At 44.0% G+C, this 20,852-nt stretch overlaps 1 protein-coding gene across 3 annotated transcripts in view; it reads right to left on the bottom strand.

The window, feature by feature from the left end:
* Positions 1–350: 350 nt before the first annotated feature.
* Positions 351–20,852, bottom strand: part of dtx1 (deltex 1, E3 ubiquitin ligase) — a 43,943-nt gene continuing 23,441 nt past the window's right edge. For 2 of the 3 annotated variants that reach the window (XM_010895078.5, XM_010895079.5), the window contains exons 3-10: positions 15,766–16,516; positions 6,044–6,105; positions 5,768–5,929; positions 4,562–4,623; positions 4,317–4,475; positions 3,426–3,587; positions 1,076–1,165; positions 351–939 (exon numbers count right to left, since the gene is read on the bottom strand). In XM_010895078.5, coding sequence (XP_010893380.2) covers positions 715–939; positions 1,076–1,165; positions 3,426–3,587; positions 4,317–4,475; positions 4,562–4,623; positions 5,768–5,929; positions 6,044–6,105; positions 15,766–16,516 — 1,673 coding nt within the window. In that variant the 3' untranslated portion in view covers positions 351–714. Of the gene's footprint in view, positions 940–1,075; positions 1,166–3,425; positions 3,588–4,316; positions 4,476–4,561; positions 4,624–5,767; positions 5,930–6,043; positions 6,106–15,765; positions 16,517–17,257; positions 17,516–20,852 lie in introns of those variants that run through there. The other variant, XM_020052767.3, reaches the window with a different exon arrangement.

The following is a 20,852-nucleotide window of genomic DNA, read 5'->3' on the forward strand; positions in this document are numbered from 1 at the left end:
TTACAATTCTCCTGAAGATATCAACAGAAACGCCAACTACAACTTGACAAATCCCATAAAAAATAAAAAATACACATATGCCAAAACTAGAACCAATGGGGACAGACAGCTAGAGCAAGTAGAGCTCTAGCCAACTGCTTCGCAAAAGTTGCAGTTAAGCTGTCAGCATTCAAATGCAATATCAAAATCTGGGCCGTTTGGTTTGGTGTCAAGCACAAACAAGACAAATCTCCTCCAGTGCCAAGATGTCCCAAAAATCAACCTCAGTTCAGAAGACGGAGTTCAATACCCTGTCTCAGAGAAACCAATTAACATTTTACGTGTATCAATGTCTAAACCCCTACAACACTGAGATCAACATTTCAAATCCTGTCCTTCCATATATCTACCCTATCAGGCTGACATTGGGCAAAAATGCACACGCTCAAGGCATAGACAATGACACTGCAGTCAGAAATGTTTTACTGTTACGTTTAGGTCAATGCAAATGCCAGTGGAACAAAATCATGACTTGACCACTTCTATGCCATTTGTGGTAATCCCTTGACCCCCCCCCCCCCCCCCCACCATACAGAATCTGAGGGGCCGTTTTGGGAGTGGGGACTGAAAGTCAGTTATGGTATTACATATAGCCCCTTTATTCAGAGACTCTATGTCAGGTACATATATGGGCGCTGGTCCTCGGGGGGGCCTCTCTGCCCCCCTCCCCACATCTCACTCCTTCAGGTTGTCCTCCCCCACCCCCTGCGCTGACAGCTCTGTCAGGACGTTGTCCAGGTAGTTGGGGTCCGGGTAGCCGTGTCCAGTCAGATTGGAGCCAAACTCCGTCTTGTGGTGAATCTCGTTCCACACCACCGTGTCTGACTCACCTGTGGTGCTGGACGTGCCGATTGTGAAGATGAGGCGGCGGTCCCACGCCATGATGAGAAGTTTCAGGACCTATGGACAAAAAGAGCCCGGGTACATAACACATTCAATGTAGACAACGTCTGCTCTTTCCAGTCCACAAATAGTTTACGGCATAATATAATTGGAGAAACTGTTCATCTCATATAAACAGTAGTGGAAAACGTACCCTCCTGCCCTTATCATTGTCTGGGAGGTAGCAGTGCCGGGGGAAGCCCCTAGCGCTGAACTTCTTCCCTGGATTGGGATGCTCTGTGGTCTGGTGAGTAGGACGAAAACAAGAAAAGTGACAACCCATTCTTTGTGATATCCAAATGTTGTTATGGCCTTCTCTCCTCGCAACAACTCCCAACGGATCAGGTGTCAAGCCAAGCGATGTGTGAGGTCAGGCTCACTCAACTAACAACCTAAGTTAGCTTGCAGGTAGCCGATCAGCCTGAGGGAGTCTTAGAACACAATGACAATGTCTCCCCCATCCCAGGCGATGCTGGCCAATATGCACCACCAAGTGGGAGTTCCGGCCGCAGGGCGGCAAGCAGCATTGTCAAGGCATGAATCTAGACTGTGGTGGACCCCTTAACCCTGTGATGCAGTTCCTTAGACAGCTGCACCACCAGGGCGCCACTTTTTTCTATTTCAATTAAGATTCAGTCAGAGGGAAATGTCAAATGTGCCCCTGGGACAAGCTTGTATATTAGTAGGCAGTCAGACTACTCTGGTGGGTATTTGCACTCTATCAAAGCATTAATTTTTGGGGAAATTTATGCCACTGCCAAATTGAACCTTTTCACTTATCATCCAGAAACACGTTTCTCAAATGTTACAGAAAAAAATGAATTTACTGCCATACCAGGTGATGCAGAGCTTGTGTTGATCATGTACTGTATGATTGCAATCAGTACAGCTGTCAGTGTAGATTTGTTTAAATGGGATGTGCAGACTACAGCTGTCAGTGTGGATGTGTTTAAAAAGGATTTGAAGACTACATCTGTCGGTGTAGATGTGTGTTAAGGGGATGTGAGGACTACAGTTGTCAGTTTAGATGTTTTTAAAGGGGATGTGAGAACTACAGCTGTCAGTGTAGATGTGTGTAAAGAGGATGTGAGGACTACAGCTGTCAGTGTAGATGTGTGTAAAGAGGATGTGAGGACTATAGCTGTCAGTGTAGATGTGTTTAAAAGGGATGTGAGAACTACAGCTGTCAGTGTAGATGTGATTAAAGGGGATGTGAAAACTACAGCTGTCAGTATAGATGTGTTTAAAAGGGATGTGAGGACTACAGCTGTCAGTGTAGATGTGTTTAAAAGGGATGTGAGAACTACAGCTGTCAGTGTAGATGTGATTAAAGGGAATGTGAGAACTACAGCTGTCAGTATAGATGTGTTTAAAGGGGATGTGAAGACTACAGCTGTCAGTGTAGATGTATTTAAAGGGGATGTGAGAACTACAGCTGTCCGTATAGATGTGTTGAAAGGGGATGTGAAGACTACAGCTGTCAGTGTAGATGTATTTAAAGGGGATGTGAGAACTACAGCTGTCAGTATAGATGTGTTGAAAGGGGATGTGAAGACTACAGCTGTCAGTGTAGATGTATTTAAAGGGGATGTGAAACCTACAGCTGTCAGTGTAAATGTGTTCAAAAGGGATATGAGAACTACTTCTGTCAGTGTAGATGTGTTTAAAGGGGATGTGAAGACTACAGCTGTCAGTGAAGATGTGTTTAAAGGGGATGTGAGAACTACATCTGTCAGTGTAGATGTGATTAAAGGGGATGTGAAGACTACAGCTGTCAGTGTAGATGTGTTTAAAGGGCATGTGAGGACTACAGCTGTCAGTGTAGATGTGTTTAAAGGGGATGTGAGAATTACAGCTGTCAATGTAGATGTGTTTAAAGGGGATGTGAGGACTACAGCTGTCAGTGTAAATGTGTTTAAAGGGGATGTGAAGACTACAGTTGTCAATGTAGATGAATGTAAAGGGGATGTGAAGACTACAGTTGTCAATGTAGATGTGTTTAAAGGGGATGTGAAGACTACAGTTGTCAATGTAGATGAATGTAAAGGGGATGTGAACACTACAGTTGTCAATGTAGATGAATGTAAAGGGGATGTGAAGACTACAGTTGTCAATGTAGATGAATGTAAAGGGGATGTGAAGACTACAGTTGTCAATGTAGATGAATGTAAAGGGGATGTGAAGACTACAACCCCCCCCCCCACCCCCCGATAGAAATACTCAATTAGAACTCAGCTTTGCAATCAGGATAAAGTATGAAATATATCTTGACTAGACTGCCCCTGCAGGCCTGTAAACAGAGTAGGTGAATCGTTCTCTTGCTCCCTTTATGAGAATGCCGTCACACAGCTGTAGGACACATCAACCTCCTCAACAACACTCACTACGTCATCAAATACCCTCTGTAGCCTCCTCGTATCAGACGCATCAGTTCTACAGCCGTGCAGAGGAAGAGACCATGGAAGAAAAGCGTGTGCGTGGAGGACACGGCGAGTCATGCTGACCTGTATGCCTGCAGGAATGTCATAGACAATGCGGATGGTCTTGGCCTCTGGGTAGCCGGGCAGGCAGTGGGGGATGACATGGTACTCCATCTTCCCAGGGGGCTGGGTGCCGGTTTTCTCCCCATAGATAGCCTTACAGGTAGGGCACTGCAGACTGCCATCCTAGACAGGGACACAGCCATGGTTCAAAATGGACCCGCGCCATGACATTAAGTTGGTGAGTATGGATCTGATTAGGTTGCAAGCACTCTGCAGCAGGTGTGAGAATGTCAACGCTGGTTTCATCTAAAGCCCGTCCTTCTACGGTGTGGTGCTTCTAACGACCTTTTGTGTCTTGCCCTCCTTGTGCAAGGTGTCAATGGTCGTCTTTTGGACAGCTGTCAAGTCAGCAGTCTTCCCCATGATTGTGTTGCCTACAGAACTAGACTGAGAGGCAATTTAAAGGCCTTTGCAGGTGTTTTGGGTTAATTAGCTGATTAGAGTGTGGCAGGTGTCTTCAATATTGAACCTTTTCACAATATTTAAATTTTCTGAGATACTGAATTTGGGGTTTTCATTAGTTTTCAGTTATAATCATCAAAATTAAAAGAAATAAACACTTGAAATATATCAGTCTGTGTGGAATGAATGTATAAATTATACAAGTTTCACTTCTTGAATGGAATTACTGAAATAAATCAACTTTTTGATGATATTCTAATTTTATGACCAGCACCTGTATGTGGTTCCGCCTAAAAATGCTAGTGAACTGTGTTTGGCAGAGTAACACTGCCTCTGAATTTGTTGGATATCAATCAAATCTTATGACATCACATCACAACACATGACATCAAATGACAGGTCATAAAACATGACAGGTTAACAAGCGCTAGCGCGCGTGCCCTTTCTCACCTTGTTGCCATTGTTGTACATTGCCACCAGGCACAGCAGATGGTACATGTGCCCACATTTGCCAAGCTTGCCCACCAGCTCTGGCTTTATGCCCTTGTGCTGCAGGACACCCTCGTAGCCTGATGACATCACCAGCCTCTCCATACAGATGGTGCAGTCCTGGGATGGGGAAGTGAGCAGGCACCGATGACAACCACACCTCGGGACAGCAGGCTCCATGGAAGTGAGTGTCATCCGAGACTTACCTCGTCAGGGGCTACTTTCACTTTCTCCGTGTATCGCCGGACCACATCCTCCGGGTTTTTCCCTGTCAATAAGACACAACATGGGAAGGCACATGCTTTAAAGGAATCTGAAACTGTAACCGACACAACTGACACAGGCCAATCCCTCACACACAGACGCATATGCTGTCCTAAGAATTGACGCTGACCAGTCTGAAGTGCATGAGTAAAGGTGTGTCCTGTCTATTGGAGTGACAGGGAAGCCCAGTGATCACTGAACGACTTAATTGGGACGAGACCGATCCAAGAAGAGGCGTGTGGATAATACAGAGAGAGTTGCGGAAGAGGAGGTCACCTTCAACTCGACACAGTACAATGAGCCGTCACCCCCACACAAAGCTAATCCCAGTATGAAAACCGGCTAGCATAGGTAACAGAGCCTCCCCACAGCTCACAGCTCATAATACGTTTCCAGAGGGGCTCTGTTGGTGTATTGGGGAGCAAAGAGAGGCGGATAAGAGGGGGGATGGGTGGAAGGAAGGGAAAAAAAACTCTGAAGCAAAAGAAACGACACGAGGAAGTGATGAAGGGGAAAGAAATAGGGAGAGAGATGGAATAGGATTGAATTATGCAATTTTCCGGCATTGCTTTTCTGATGGCTTCATTACCGGGATCAAAGGCCTCTCTGGTCTCCTTTATAGCAGAAGCTGGAACAAAATCACCCTGAATCTCATTCCCTCATGCCTCGCTCTGTGGTCTCTGTGCTGCATCAATGCAGGCACAACTGGCTGCCACCCATTTAACAATCTGTGGTGTCATCCCGTCCCCGTCTGTGACCTGGGATGGAGGATGTAGCGGGGGGGGGGGGAGATAGGGCATGGGGTTTGTCTGGGTGGAACAGTAACGCAGGGCTGGTTACCCCCCAGCCTCACTGACCAATTAGGACAAAGACTCTCTGGGGAATGCCTATGATTTCCACGGCATCAAATCGTCTTTGACCTGGCGGCACTAGAGAGAGACCCCTGGATCCTCATCTACCAATCACTATGCAATAGCTTTTCTCTTAATTACGGCGGTCGGAAATAGCTCTGTTAATTTCAGCGCACTGGCAAGCCCCTGAACGCTCCCATCGTATCCAGCAGAGGTTTACAGATCATCTCAATGTCTCGTCTGAGACACCCGTAGCGGTCCCAGGAGCCCTCCTGGTCATCCATAAAGTACACATACCTCTTCTAAGGTGCTTCTTCTTGGTCTTGCGGCGGATGCCGTTGACTCCGGGCACAGGCTTCATGTCACTCTTGTTGATGGGAGGCGGGTGCAGGATGGGTTTAGGGGCCCGGGTCAGACAGACAGGCAAGCCAGCCGCACACATTAAGATACCTGTCATACCTGTGACACAAACAGGAAGGAAGTCATGTGAAATATTAAGAAAGGGACAGGGAGACAATGATATAGCAATCGGTTATTTCTAATTGTCAAAGAAAATGTAAATAGAACTATTACCTGCAAGTGCTGGGTGAACTGGTCCTGATCCAGTAAGGTTCTTAACAGGGAGGGCAGGGACTCTATGGAGAGATATGATATCATCAGGTTTTCAAAAGACTAGGCACATCATCAGGTTTTCAAAAGACTAGGCACATCATCAGGTTTTCAAAAGACTAGGCACATCATCAGGTTTTCAAAAGACTAGGCATTTTCTGTCAGAATGGCCACACTTAAATAGAATTGCAGTTATATTTCAGCATAGTCTACTGACTAGTAGAAAATTGTCCATGAATGTGTCATAACATTCAGAGAAGTTTACATCTCGCCTTTTGGTGGTGCTCAGTGAGATTTGGTTGAGGGGCCCCCCACCTTGCGGAAAACCTTTTACTGGCCTCTTGAAACCCAGGAGAACATTTTAGGGTTAAATTAAAGTGACCTGAATTCAAAACATTTGCCATGGGCATAGGTTTACTTTAAATATTTAAAAATTAATTTAAATGCAGTTAGAGTTTGGCTTTAAAAAGTATTTTCATTAAATGTTTAAAACATACAGTATACAGATCTGAAAAAAAACAACATCAGGAAAGCAAGCCTAAATAACAATGTCATTGGTGGGGGAGATAATTATTTTACTGCAAAGTTCATCAAAATTCTATCCATTTTACCTTTGTTGCAGTTTTAAAGGTTATTTCTTTTAACTGTGCCAATTTTTCAACGACTTGTGTCTCAGTAATAGGATATCTGAAAAAGAATGTCTAACAAAATCAATGGCAGCCCCCAGGAAGTCATGGCCCCTGGCCCCACAGGAATTCACCACATCACCAGTAAGACTACGTGCACTTGGTTCATTCTGGTTTATTCTACTGTTCTTACTGAAAAATGCACTTGATTTATGTTTGATAGTCAGTCAGGGAGCCTTAGCATCCGAGTTCTATATTGAGTCAGCCCTAATTTGAATCATCTACAGAATGTGGAGCGAGGGCATGATTCAGAATGCACGCATCCACACACACACACACACACACATACACACACTCACTCACACACACACACTCACTCACTTACTCACACACACAAACAACACACAGAAGACGGAATCTGCAATAATCTCAAAGACATTTAAAAGTGGAAAGTGATAGAAAACCATGCACAAAGAAAGTGGTTTATGATGAGCCTGTGTGTTTTGGTAAGTCCCTTTTGAGACATCCTGGCCTTGGTCTCAGTCTGGTGATAAAGGAGCACCCCACACAGGGCAGCCTACGCTGCAGAGAAAGGTCACCTGTCAGAGGATCGAGGTTAGAGACCACAGGCTTCTGCTGCTTCTACTACTCTACAGTAGAGTAGGTGTGGAAAAAACAGGACCACGTGAAAAAAGGCAGCTATTTCAATGACTGCTTACGCAAAGATTGCAACAAAAAAAGCATATTCTATTAATTATTACATCAGCCACTTTCTGTTGCCTTCGCGAATGCTTGTTAAATCAATTAAGTAAATCATTTCCACTCTCTTCTTCCCACGGACGTTTGCTGATTGCTAATTAATTTAATAGAATGGTTTTACTACTTCTTAGCTGTGTGTTTGTTCAACCCAGCTTCTTAAAATATGTGCATTAACTGGAAATCACTCTGGATAAGAGCACCTGCTCAATGCCTCAACTGTAAACATCATGTTAAGTTACACAGTACTCCAGTATGTGCAAGACGTATGTCCATGAACGGCAGGAGATGTACTCTAAATGTTCTTTACATCTTTCTCTCTCCCTCCAGTACAAGTTCCAGGACCCTTGCCTGGCAGCTAAGAGTAGTGAACTACATGTGGCTCACTCAGTAAATATATTGTTGAGGGGGCGGTGGTTTGGTCTCCGTATGTACATATGCACTTTCGTTGGAAGGTCACATATGATAGATCTGACACCACTGGCCCCATTGGGACAGAATAAGGGTAAATGAACTTGACATAAAGATTTGGTAATAACTTTTCAGACAATGTCAACACATAAATACAAGAACACTCCTTAGACCGTTCTATGATGCTGTAATGGGGATAGGTTCATAGTTCTTCATGTATTTGACTAATGATATAAGTACTGTTGTCCTATGTGACGTCTCAGACCACCAGTGTAAATTTAACAAAAGTGAAATGAATGAACATTTTATAAAAATATCCCCACAAAAATTGTGGCAGGACAAATAATATCTCTGTGACTAATGTGTAAATGTGATAGGACAGGAGGTTTTAGGAGAGAGCTTTTCAGCTCATTTGTTATTATCTAATAACAAAACTCTAATCCCAGTTTTGAGAATGACACAAACATCAATTTTAACAAAGTCTGCTGCCTCAGTTTTAATGATGGCAATTTGCATATACTCCAGAATGTTTTGAAGAGTGATCATACGAATTGGAATTAATTGCAAAGTCCCTATTTGCAATGTAAATGAACTTAATCCCTTAAACATTTACACTGCATTTCAGCCCTGCCACAAATGACCAGCTGACATCATGTCAGCGATTCTCTCATTAACACATGTGAGAGTGTTGACTAGGACAAGGCTGGAGATCACTCTGTCATGCTGATTGAGTCAGAATAACAGATTGGAAGCTTTAAACTGTGGGTGGTGCTTGGAATCATTGTTCTTCCTCTGTGGTTACCTGCAAGGAAGCACGTGCCGTCATCATTGCTTTGCACAAAAAGGGCTTCACAGGCAAGAATATTGCTGCTAGTAAGATTGCACCTAAATCAACCATTTATCGGCTCATCAAGAACTTCAAGGAGAGAGGTTCAACTGTTGTGAAGAAGGCGTCAGGGCACCGTCTCCTAAAGTTGATTCAGCTACGATATCGGGGCACCACCAGTGCAGAGTTTGCTTAGGAATGGCAGCAGGCAGGTGTGAGTGCATCAGATTTTGGAGGATGGCCTGGTGTCAAGAAGGGCAGCAAAGAAGAGAATTCTGTCCAGGAAAAACATAGGGACAGACTGATATTCTGCAAAAGGTACAGGGATTAGACTGCTGAGGACTGGGGTAAAGTCCTTCTCTCTGATCCCCTTTCCGATTGTTTCCGGTAAAAAGCTTGTCCGGAGAAGACAAGGTGAGCACTACCATCAGTCCTGTGTCATGGCAACTGCAAAGCATCCTGAGACCATTCATGTGTGTGGGCTCACTCACAAATCAAAATGTTGTGTCCATGGCCAGGAAACTCCCCAGACCTTAATCCCATTGAGAACTTGTGGTCAATCGTCAAGGAGCGGGTGGACAAACAAAAACCCACAAATTCTGATTATGCAAGAATGGGCTGCCATCAATCAGGATGTGGCCCAGAATTTAATTGAAAGCATGCCAGGGCGGATTGCAGAGGTCTTGAAAAAGAAGGGCCAACACTGCAAATATTCACTATTCACATAAACTTAATGTAATTGTCAATAAAAGCCTTTGACACTTATGAAATGCTTGTCATTATACTTCTGTATACCATACATCTGACAAAAATATCTAAATACACTGAAGTGAAAATTTATATTTGTATCATTCTCAAAACCTTTGTCCATGACTGTAGTATACATTTTCTATTCCTCTCACTAGCAGGAATAGAATAGCCCTTAGTGTTGTTACACATACTGTACACCAAGAGTATTTAACTCTTACCCTACAGCTTCCCATTTGTAATTGCAGATTTCTGATGCTGGTAACTCTAATGAACTTATACTCAGCAGCAGACATAACTCTGGGTCTTTCTTTCCTACGGCTGGCCTCATGAGAGCCAGCTTAATGGTTTTTGTGACTGTACTAGAAAAAACATTAAAGGTTCTTGAAATGTTTCCAGGTTGAGTGACCTTCATGTCTTAAAATAATGATGTCTGTCATTTCTCTTTGTTTATTTGCCATTTGCTGTTCTTGCCACAATATGGAGTACTACAGTAAAGACATAATGATGGTCTTCTGTATACCAACCCTAGTTTGTCATAGAACTGATTGGCATAGAACTGACTGGCATAGAACTGACTGGCACATAGAAGGAAATAAATTCCACAAAATAGGGCGTACCTGTTAACTGAAATGTATTCCAGGTGACTACCTCATGAAGCTGGTTTAGAGAATGCAAAGTGTGTGGAAAGCTGTCAAGGCAAAAGGTGGCAAATTTGAAGAATCTAAATTATAAATGTATTGTCATTTCTTTGACACCTTTTTGGTTACTACATGATACCATATGTGTTAGTTAGTTTTGATGTTTTCACTATTATTCTAGAGGGAAAAAGTTAAACAAAAGTTAGAACATATGAGTGAAGACAACAATACTTTAGTAACCTCATTCTCTGCTCCCTGTTATTACCGTTCTGTCTCCATCCCTCTCTTCCACTGTTATCCTTCCAGGCTGGTCTTAGGGGACTACACAAAATGGTTTACCTAAATCTTTGACAGCCGAATTCATACTATATTATGTTAGGATAAAGACTGTCTGCTTGGAGGAGTAGAAAGCACATTTGGGATGAAATACAGTGGCTGTTGGTTTGTGGTCGGGGATGGTGGACGGATACAAGATCATATCCATGAAGAGGTTTTCTTTATTTTATTCTTAATCCTAACCATTACCTCAGTACTGTGATGCCTAACCCCAACCTAACCTTAAACATTCAAAGTAATTCCTAACTTCATACATTTTTGTAAATTTGAAATATACTATATGATATGTTTTTGCAAATCTGTAGCACATGAAACCTTTAAGTAGCGCATTGTAATGTAATGTAACGTAACATTTAGTTTGGTTGTAACAGATTTACGTACACTAAGTTACGTATTCCCTTGAGATGAGGTTGTTCCTTCTCCTCCTCTCTCTGAAAGACGGACTTGAGCAGGACTTCATTAGGCTGAGAGCAATGTGATACAGAGACCAAATTAGGCCCAGTTAGAAGACTGCTGACGGAGCCATTACATGTTCTCATCTGTTTATCATGCACCAAAAAGGCAGGGGGAGGTAGAGAGGAGGAAACTCAAAAAGTGCTTAATGGCGCATCGGTTGAGGGAGGAAGACGGCCCCTGCCCTGGGCCAGGCCCAGAGAAAGATGACAACAAGAGTAAGGCACCTCGCAAAGCGCTCCCAAAACACGAGATTAGGATTTATTCAGTTATTTCTCCTTTGATTCAGACAGGGCTGATGGGCTCCAGTGGAGAACGGAGTAAGTGCTGTAGTCACCGCTGCGTTCCATGGTATACTCACATCAGATAATGTAGCTAGCTTTCCAGTCTGAGCAGAGCCAGACGCCGTTAATCATCGCTTAACACAAGGAGACATGAACACCACAACAAACCAGACTCACTCAGTCAAGGGCAGAGCACTGCTGGGCAGTGTGCTGCACTATCATTCAGAGCTTCAAAATGAAATGAGATAGTAATACAAGTACGGTATAAACGATCTCTCTTACCCTGCCTTGTCATCTGATATCTCCATCTGTAGAAAATAAACCAGATAGTTCCTGTTTTCTACACAGAACAACAACATACATTCTCTGGGTTTCTATGCGTTGGGGAAGTGAATGGAGGAAGTTAAGATAAGGAAGTGGCTTGCTGACTTAAATCACCTGCTAACCCTCTCATGTCCCAGAGGATTGGAGAAAACTCTAGCACCGTACTGTCTACACACAAGATCGGAAGAGAAGCAGAAGCCTGGTTCACTAGAAATTCTCCTAAATGACAATATGCTCTTTATTCCAGTCTAGTTTCTTCCTCTTTGTACCATTACATTCATAGTTTTGGAGTGTAATTTATTTATTTTTACACATAAGTGTTCTGATACGTTTGGTCTTCTGGAAAGGCCAATTGGAAAGTGAATCGCAAATGAAAAACGAACGTGACATGTCAGGACAGACCAGTAGGTGGTGCACTTTACTCCATCTCTGATATGTCTACACAGTGGATTCATATCTTGTTCAATGGGTTTAGCTTTGAAGTATAATGCTTCTACCATACACTTAATGTTAATCAGCGCATGGAACCAAACAGCTGGAGTGTGTTTCTGTGGGAATGATGGGGGCACTTAAAGGGGTAATATGGAGTTGCTGCAAAAAAATGTTACATATGTAACAAACAAACTACAGTATCAAATTGTGTTTCAAATTAGGGGGAAGGGGGACTTTGTTATTGCTAACGGCTGACTCGAGTGATATTTGGGTGTGGGTGTGTGAAAATTGAAGTGTTTTTATTCTGTGTGGGTTTCGTTGTTATCTGTCTAAATGCACTCATGGGAATGTGTGAGAATGTGTCTGTGCGTCTGTGTTTGGCTGCGTGTGCTGCAAACCACACATCCTGTGCGTGCGCTGCGCAGCCACTCGCCAGGGGAATGTTGTACTCCACCTCATTTCTTTCTCTCTGTCTGTCTTCCTCTCAGTCTTCTCCCACAGACTCTCACAGCCCCTCGCACACACACACACACACACACACACACACACACTGCACACTGAGGTGAGAAATGAGCACTCCGACAACTCCAGGACTCTGATTTGATGGCACCCTTAGCTACGAATTACCACTGGGCCAACAAGTTGTCCCCAACACACACACACACACACACACACACACACAAAAACACACCCGCTCCTGCCTGTTTCACACGTTAAGGTGATGTCAGGGAAACATTCAGCTGCCGTCTGTCCACTCAGTCATGTGCTTCCATGAGCTGCCAACGTCACATATTCCCTTCCACAGAACTAGGCATTGAAGGACAGTACGCTGTCTAACTGTGTCTCTTCCTGTGAGCTGTGTGAGAGAACTGGAATGAAATGAGATCACCAGAGGATTTATTTTAGTGAAGGAAGCAGGATAGGGACTGAGGTGTCCGTTACAGCTACAGGCACTACTTTCCTCCAGTTCCCTTCTCTGAATCGCTCTCGGGTCAGATCGCTCAGCTCAAGCTCCCATTTTTTGCTCGATCCATAATTCATTTCTCCCCAGTGAATCTTGGCCTCTATGGCAAATGGGTTTCCACGGCTACACAGGAGCACAGCTTTATGCTAGCATGTACACAGGCTTGAGCTCCCACAAGAACACACTTCAGAACAACCACCCAAAACTCAGACAGCGCTCAGCATTGAACAACAGGACACATATAGCTAACCACAATAATGTGGTAGAAATTAACTGGGTAAAATGAGAGACACAGTGCAGACAGATAGCTTTTCAGAGTCTATTGAGGCAAGATTCTTTATCCAGGACAACCACACTAAGATTCAAATGTGGAGCAGAGAGGAAAGTGTTTCCCCACTCCCCTGTGTAGAGGTAGAGAAGACAGCGTATAGAGAGGACAGTAGACTGAGAAGACATTGTAAAGAGAGGAGAGTGAAGAGAGATAGAGGACAGTAGAGAAAAGAGTGTGAAGAGAGATAGAGGACAGTAGAGAAAATGGAGAGTGAAGAGAGATAGAGGACAAGGTAGAGAAAGGAATGTGAAGACAGATAGAGGACAAGGTAGAGAAAGGAGAGTGAAGAGAGATAGGGGACAGTGTAGAGAAAGGAGAGTGAAGAGAGATAGGGGAGAGTTTTGAGAAAGGAGAGTGAAGAGAGATAGGGTACAGTCTATCTCTGAGGAAGAGATGAGTGAAGAACAGCAGCCGAGGCAGTTCAGTCTATGCAAGCAGGACCTGGAGCTTCCTCTGCAGAGCCATTGATCACCCAGTTAACAAGAGGTGCAGTAAATCAGCAGATACTCAACAGAGTGAAGGAGAGAGAGAAGAGAGGAAGAAGAGTGAGAGATGTCTGTGATGCCACACACAACAATGCAACAGACACAAACTATTACATGAGAAGATGCTTTGTGAAGTTGTATGACAGTTACGCTAACCAAGCAAGATGTTGTTCTTTTTGGGCATCGGAACAAGCTGTGCTATATTGACAAGAAAACAAATTCTTATCATATTAGGCAAGGGAATCACATTTCGCCCTTTTTATTTTTAATAATTCCGTATTATTCAGTCTTGATAAAGAATGTCGACAGACACACTGGTTTGAGAAGTAGCACTGCTAATACAGATCAAAGTCAAAGCATCAGACCAGTAAGCAAAACGTTGCTTGATTGATTTCCCCAAGCCGCAATGGTGAAAATCTATTTTCTGTCCATCTAACAACAATTATGTAATAACACTGCATTATGTAATAACTTGACAAAAATGCAATAAATGTTTAATTCGTTACGTAATAACACCCACATTTGGTAATAATTTGCCAAATTTTGTAATAAACAGCTTGAATGCAATATGTAATACATTTCCCTGCATTTTGTAATAAATGTTTACATAATGCGCAGATTTTTACAAAATGTGGGAGTTTGAATAATTTTTTATGAAAATGTAATAATATGGTGCATTATGTAATAACCAACCAAAATAGATGTCTTCATCTGCACAGTTACAATTTTAATAATCATGCTAAAATAAACTTCCCAAATATTAAACAAGACCCCTATGACCTCTGTGCCCCCCATGGCGCTATAGTTCACCTAAATAACCACATAAAAGCTTTTATTTCTAGCAGGGTTGACTACGCCAATTAAGCTTCAGCTTAATCAAAATGCGGCTGCTAGAGTTCTTACAGGGACCAAAAGGTCAGACCACATTCACCCGGATGTCAGCCACAGAAATGAACACAATGCAGTGCTGCTTGGGGCTTAACTGGTGAGTGCCAGAGCTAAACTGGGTGAAGCAACCCATGCTGCACATCTCTGGACCAGACTCCCGTCTAACTAAAAAGTATCCTAACCCTCAAAAACACTTGATTCAGGACTCAAAAACAGACGGTCCATGGATGTTTTTAGTTAAGCCATATTTGAGCCCTTAAAAAAAAAATATTATTATTTTTAATCTAGTTTTTAACTACACCAATATTTATTTAAGAATTGTAAGAATTTACTGTTCCATATTTGTCTTTTGTTATGCAAATTTGTTTGGGATTCTTTTTCTATACAGTCAAAATTTGCATAATCCTTAATGGTAGAGCTGTGTGTGTGTGCACGCACACACGCACGTGTGTCCTGACATGTGTGTATACCAATACTGTGTTTGTTGAACTCTCAAGTACAGTTTCTATTAAGATAAGGAATACAGTGACACTTGATGTACTTCAGGTGAATGAAAGATACAATTAGTGCAGTAGATGGGTAGTATCTTATTGGTAGTATCATATTAATTTTGAGTCAGTATGATAGCAACAAAAAACTTTCCTATGTTATAACGATGTGTGAATGGTGACATCCAATGAAGACATCCAATTTGGTTGGTTATTACATAATGCCCCATATTATTACATTTCATTGAGAAAAGTCAAACTCATTTTTAATAATCACTCAATTATGTAATAATTTATAACAAAATGCAGGTGTTATTACATTATGTGTCCTCAAGCAAGACAGTTCATTCAAATTGCTAATTCATGTCGCTTTGGATGTAACCTATAAAAATATTATTATTTTTAATAATTTTATATTGAAAAATGTATTTTACTGATAGATTATGTTAAGATTTATACTATACCATTTCTATTCACATTCCACCTGGTGTATGTTCCTTTTTTATTTTTTTATATTTTTTATATGTTTCTATTTGTTTTACTTGCGAACCACCAGTTGAAAACCACTAAAGTGTCGACTAACAGGATTTACTCTTGTCACACCTCGTGCGTTATTCTTGTTCTCGCATCAAAAAATGACGTGTTTCTTTTCTACCAATCGAAATGTAATCCAAATCATTGACGTCATGGTTACCCTGGTGGGACGGCTCCTCTGGCAGTACCCATGGAAAGGCGCTGGGTGCCCGGCCGGTTCAGGTTGTTCTGCCCATTGATGATGGCATGGTGGCCGTGGGAGTGTGCGTGGACATGGGAGAGGCCGTGCGCGGCCGGAAGGGACGGCAGTGCCGGGGAACAGGAGAAGTTGGCGCTGAACACGGGCGACTGCACCTGTTCAGCTTTGGCCTGACCGCCTCCTGTGCTGATGTTGTTATGCTGTATGTTGCTGGTGGTTCCAGCGAAGGTGTTACTCTGCCGCACTGCGGTGAGCGTGCCTGTGGCCCCGGGAGCCCCCGCGGACCCTCCGTACAGCTTACGGCGCTGGGAGGCCAGGATGGCGTTGGAGGCGGCCCGGGTGCTGTTGACCAAGATGCACTGCTGGCAGGAGCAGGGCTGGCCGGAGCTGGCTCCCACGGGCCACGACTGGGACTTGGGGATGGAGCCCATGATGAGGGGGTAGGCCAGGTCCATCCGTCGGCGCAGCCGCCGCTTCCTCTGGCTCTGGCGGTTGGTCTGGGCCATGCTGTTGAAGTCTATGAGGTAGCAGAAACCCAGAGAGGTCAGGTCCAGCCAGGGGTGCTGCTTCTCGTAGGCGTTCTGGATGGTCACACAGATCTCCATGTCGTACGGCGTCCAGGAGCCGCTGTCGTTCTCCCACTCCCACACCACGCCCTTCCCCGGGGCGGACGAAGGCTCGTAGAAGTTTCTGTGGACTGGCCTCATGGTGCCTGGAGGGGAAGAGAGGGCAGGTTAGAGGGGAACACCGCCCATCCACCCATCCACCCATCCACCCATCCATCCACCCATCCACCCATCCATCCATCCACCCATCCACCCATCCACCCATCCACCCATCCACCCATCCACCCATCCATCCATCCACCCATCCATCCATCCATCCATCCACCCATCCACCCATCCACCCATCCACCCATCCATCCATCCACCCATCCACCCATCCACCCATCCACCCATCCATCCAGGAAAACCCGCTTCACTCCATCTTAAACCACTTTTGCTTTAAACAACCGTGAGTTTAAAAGTATAATTCACTGAATAAATTAGCAATGCATGCATTGAAATAAAAAGCAACCCAGATTCTACCAGGCAAAATGATGGCCACAATTTGGTATGGGTCCCTGGGTTGCTGACGGGGGAGGTTGAGTTTATCACCCCTCCTCCCACCCCACCCCCCCCGCTGATGGGCGTCGACATTAGAATACCATTACTGCGGTCACATGGGAAATCAGAGGACCTTTCCCATCCATCTCCAGCCTGAACGTGTACCCAGGACCACCAATACCCTTCCCCCATTTCATTTAACGCATAAACGCACCCTCCCTTTGGGAGAGCATCAGGTGATAATGGAAGGAAGGGATTATGGGGGAAGGGGGGCTGATAACTGACATACAGACAAACACCACTGGCTCAAGAGAATGAACAACATCAGAGGAGGCAGCGGCGCTGACCTTGATATCCTGCTGCTACAAACTGTGGTAAAGGACCTGGCTTGATGGCTGATTTCATCTAGAAGGCTGCTGAGCACCTCTACAAACACACAAACACACAAACACACACACAAACACAGAGAGACAGCATCTTCACTCACTTTTACAACCTCAGGAGCCCTATTGATAGACCTTCCGATTTCATTCGCACCCTTTTGTCACTCTTTTCATTTGGGGATGAAACTCAAGTCACTCATAGCCTTTGGCTCTACCAGCCTCGCTTACTGCATCACCTGTTCACTGTTTCACTGCCGACCGCCAATTCTTGATCCAGCTTGTTGATTTGGTACCTGGAGCCAAAGTGACGAACTGACAGCTCCTCTACAGAAAAAGGCTTTTATCACTTAGTGTTCAGTCCGGTGGGATACATTAACATGCAACAGACTAACACTCTCTCTTTCCCTCTGTAAGAGTGTGTATAAGTGCTTGTGTGTGTGCGTGTGTGGTTGTGTGTTCTCAGGACTCAGACCTAATCAGTGGATGTGCTGCAGGACTAAACACTTGCTACATGCTGGGCAGCAATTTAGCTTCACCAACGCATGATTATTCTAGAAATGGTTCCCCCAATGGAGAGCAGATTGTAGATTGTAAATCACGTTTCCTTGATTATTACAGCTAATTACCATCAACAGGATATGATGTATAGCCATGACACTGCCATGAGGAAAACCCCTTGTAATAGGGTCATCTTCAGAATATATTACCTCTCCTTTGCCAGACCATAAATCAAATACATCACATGCAAACCCTGGGATATAAACTGTCAAAAGAAGACGAATGGGAATGTCCAACAGCCAACGCAATTAAAGGACTGGATGTGGTCTATAGCTTGTATTTCTATGCCGGAGGTATTGACAGGGGTAATTATGGGCGTTAAAAAGAGTGTGAAGGTTGGGCCAGTGGACGAGTCCCACAGAACCAACACAGGAAGCTCCACCCACATACAGCACAAACAACCTCATATAGCCATCCATCAGTCTGCACACATTTACGGTTGTATATATAATGGCTACAGCCCAAAGAGTGAGGCTGAGTTGTTGATGCTGTCCGTGTGAACCGGCTGCCCCCCTATGCTATTCCCGACAGGAAACGGAGAGAGAGTGGTCACTTCCCGTGTGACCCTATGTGCCTTTGGCAGCAGTCAATGCCTTCCTTCTGAGTCTCTCCTCCTACTCTTCCTTCTCCTGTCTCCCCTCTGGCCCATCCCATCCTCCTGCCTGCTCCTCATGACATCCTACAGTGGTCCCATTGGGTGTGGAGCTGTGACCTGTGTGAGGCTCCACTGTGTCAAGCCTCCCTGTGGGACATACCCCAGTTCACACATGGTGTGATCTTCTGTTGCGCAGCGATACTACAGAGTAACATCACTGGCAGTACCTCTCTGAACCCGATGTACTTACAGTGGATATAATAAGTCTACACACCCCTGTTAAAATGCCAGGTTTTTGTGATGTAAAAGAATGAGACAAAGATAAATCATGTCAGAACTTTTTCCACCTTTAGTGTGACCTATAATGTGAACAATTCAATTTAAAAACAAACAAATATTGAAATATTTTTGGGGAAAATAAAAAATAAAAACTCACAATAACCTGGTTGCATATGTGTGCACACCCTTAAACTAATACTTTGTTGAAGCACCTTTTGATTTTATTACAGCACTCTATTAGCATGGCACATCTTGACGTGGCAATATTTGCCCATTTTTCTTTTCAAAATCACTCCAAATCTGTCAGATTGTGAGGAGATCTCCTTTGCACAGCCCTCTTCAGATCACCCCATAGATGTTCAATTGGATTCAGGTTTGGGCTCTGGCTGGGCCATTCCAAAACACATTCTGGTGAAGCCATGCTTTTGTGGATTTGGATGTGTGCTTTGGGTCGTTGTCATACTGAAAGGTGAACTTCTTCTTCATCTTCAGCTTGCTAACGGACGCCTGACTAAGGCCCCGGTTCCAGTTGAAGAAGAACAGCCCCAAAGCATGATGCTGCCACCACCATGCTTCACTGTGGGTATGGTGTTCTTTGGGTGATGTGCAGTGTTGTTTTTGCGCCAAACATACCTTTTGGAATTATGGCCAAAAAGTTCAACCTTGGTTTCATCAGACCATAACACATTTTCCCACATACTTTTGGGGGACTTGATGTTTGTTTTTGCAAACTTCAGCCGGGCTTGGATGTTTTTCTTTGTAAGAAAAGGATTCCATCTTGCCACCCTACCCCATAGCCCATTCATATGAAGAATACGGGAGATTGTTGTCAAATGTAGCACACAGCCAGTACTTGCCAGAAGTTCCTGCAGTTCCTTTAATGTTGCTGTAGGCCTCTTGGAAGCCTCCCTGACCAGTTTTCTTCTCATCTTTTCATACATTTTGGAGGGACGTCCAGTTTTTGGTAATGTCTCTATTGTGCCATATTTTCTCCACTGATGATGACTGTCTTCACTGTGTTCCATGGTATATCTAATGCTTTGGAAAAAATGTTGTACCCTTCTCCAGACTGATCTTTCAACAATGAGATCCCTCTGATTCTTTGGAAGCTCTCTGCGGACCATAGCTTTTGCTCTGAGATGCAACTTAGAAAATGTCAGGGAAATCCTACTAGCAGCTGAACTTTATTTGTGATTAATCAGAGTTACTTTAAATGATGGCAGGTGTGTAATGACTTCTATTTAACATGAGTTTGAATGTGATTGGTTAATTCTGAACACAGCCACATCCCCAGTTATAAGAGGGTGTGCACACTTATGCAAACAGATTATAGTAAGGTTTTTATTTTTCATATTTCCCCCTTAAAGACTTCAGTTTGTTTTTCAATTGTATTGTTCACATTATAGGTCACATTAAAAGTTTACATCACAAAAACCTGGCATTTTAACAGGGGTGTGTATACGTTTTAAATCCACTGTACTATGGTCATGTTCCATGTCATCTGAGACCTCTACACCAGACGATGTCAAAGGAAGGCCTTAAAAATAGTTGAAGACCCCAGCCTATTCTCTATACCACCTCGTGGCAGGCATAAAGAAACGCCTGTCAGGCATTATCGCAAACTAAAGAACCCACATCCAAATCCGTCCATCCCGACTGTGTTTCGCTGACTGCCTCGGGGGATCCTACTACAACAGTACCTTAAATGGAATGTTCTAGGCTGTCGGTGAAGCACACCGTTGATGTAGCTACTGCTCCGGTCCAACCAGACAGCATTGAAAACCAGTGAAACATTAATGAGATTCAGACTTTGTTGTCAGAGAACGGCGGAGGTAGGATCCGTTGTCATGGACCCCCCCCGAGGGATTTGTCCACGGCTGTGTGTTCCCAGTAACCGTGTCCTCTCTGCCCAGAGTGAGAGCATGGTGGACGCCCCCCTGTCCCCTCTTCCACTCTCCCATATCCCGCTGACGCCAGCCTTCCTTTTCCCCTCATGTCAACTCCCGGCAAGTCGTGCAACGCCCTCGGACCAAAGCTTCACAGTTTCCAACCTGTCACTCACTGGCCACCATTCTGGCCTTAGAAAACACCTTAATGAAATGGACGGAGGCAGAGGTTTTGCTACAG

This window comes from Esox lucius, chromosome 13, assembly GCF_011004845.1.
Source record: "Esox lucius isolate fEsoLuc1 chromosome 13, fEsoLuc1.pri, whole genome shotgun sequence".
NCBI lineage: Eukaryota > Metazoa > Chordata > Actinopteri > Esociformes > Esocidae > Esox > Esox lucius.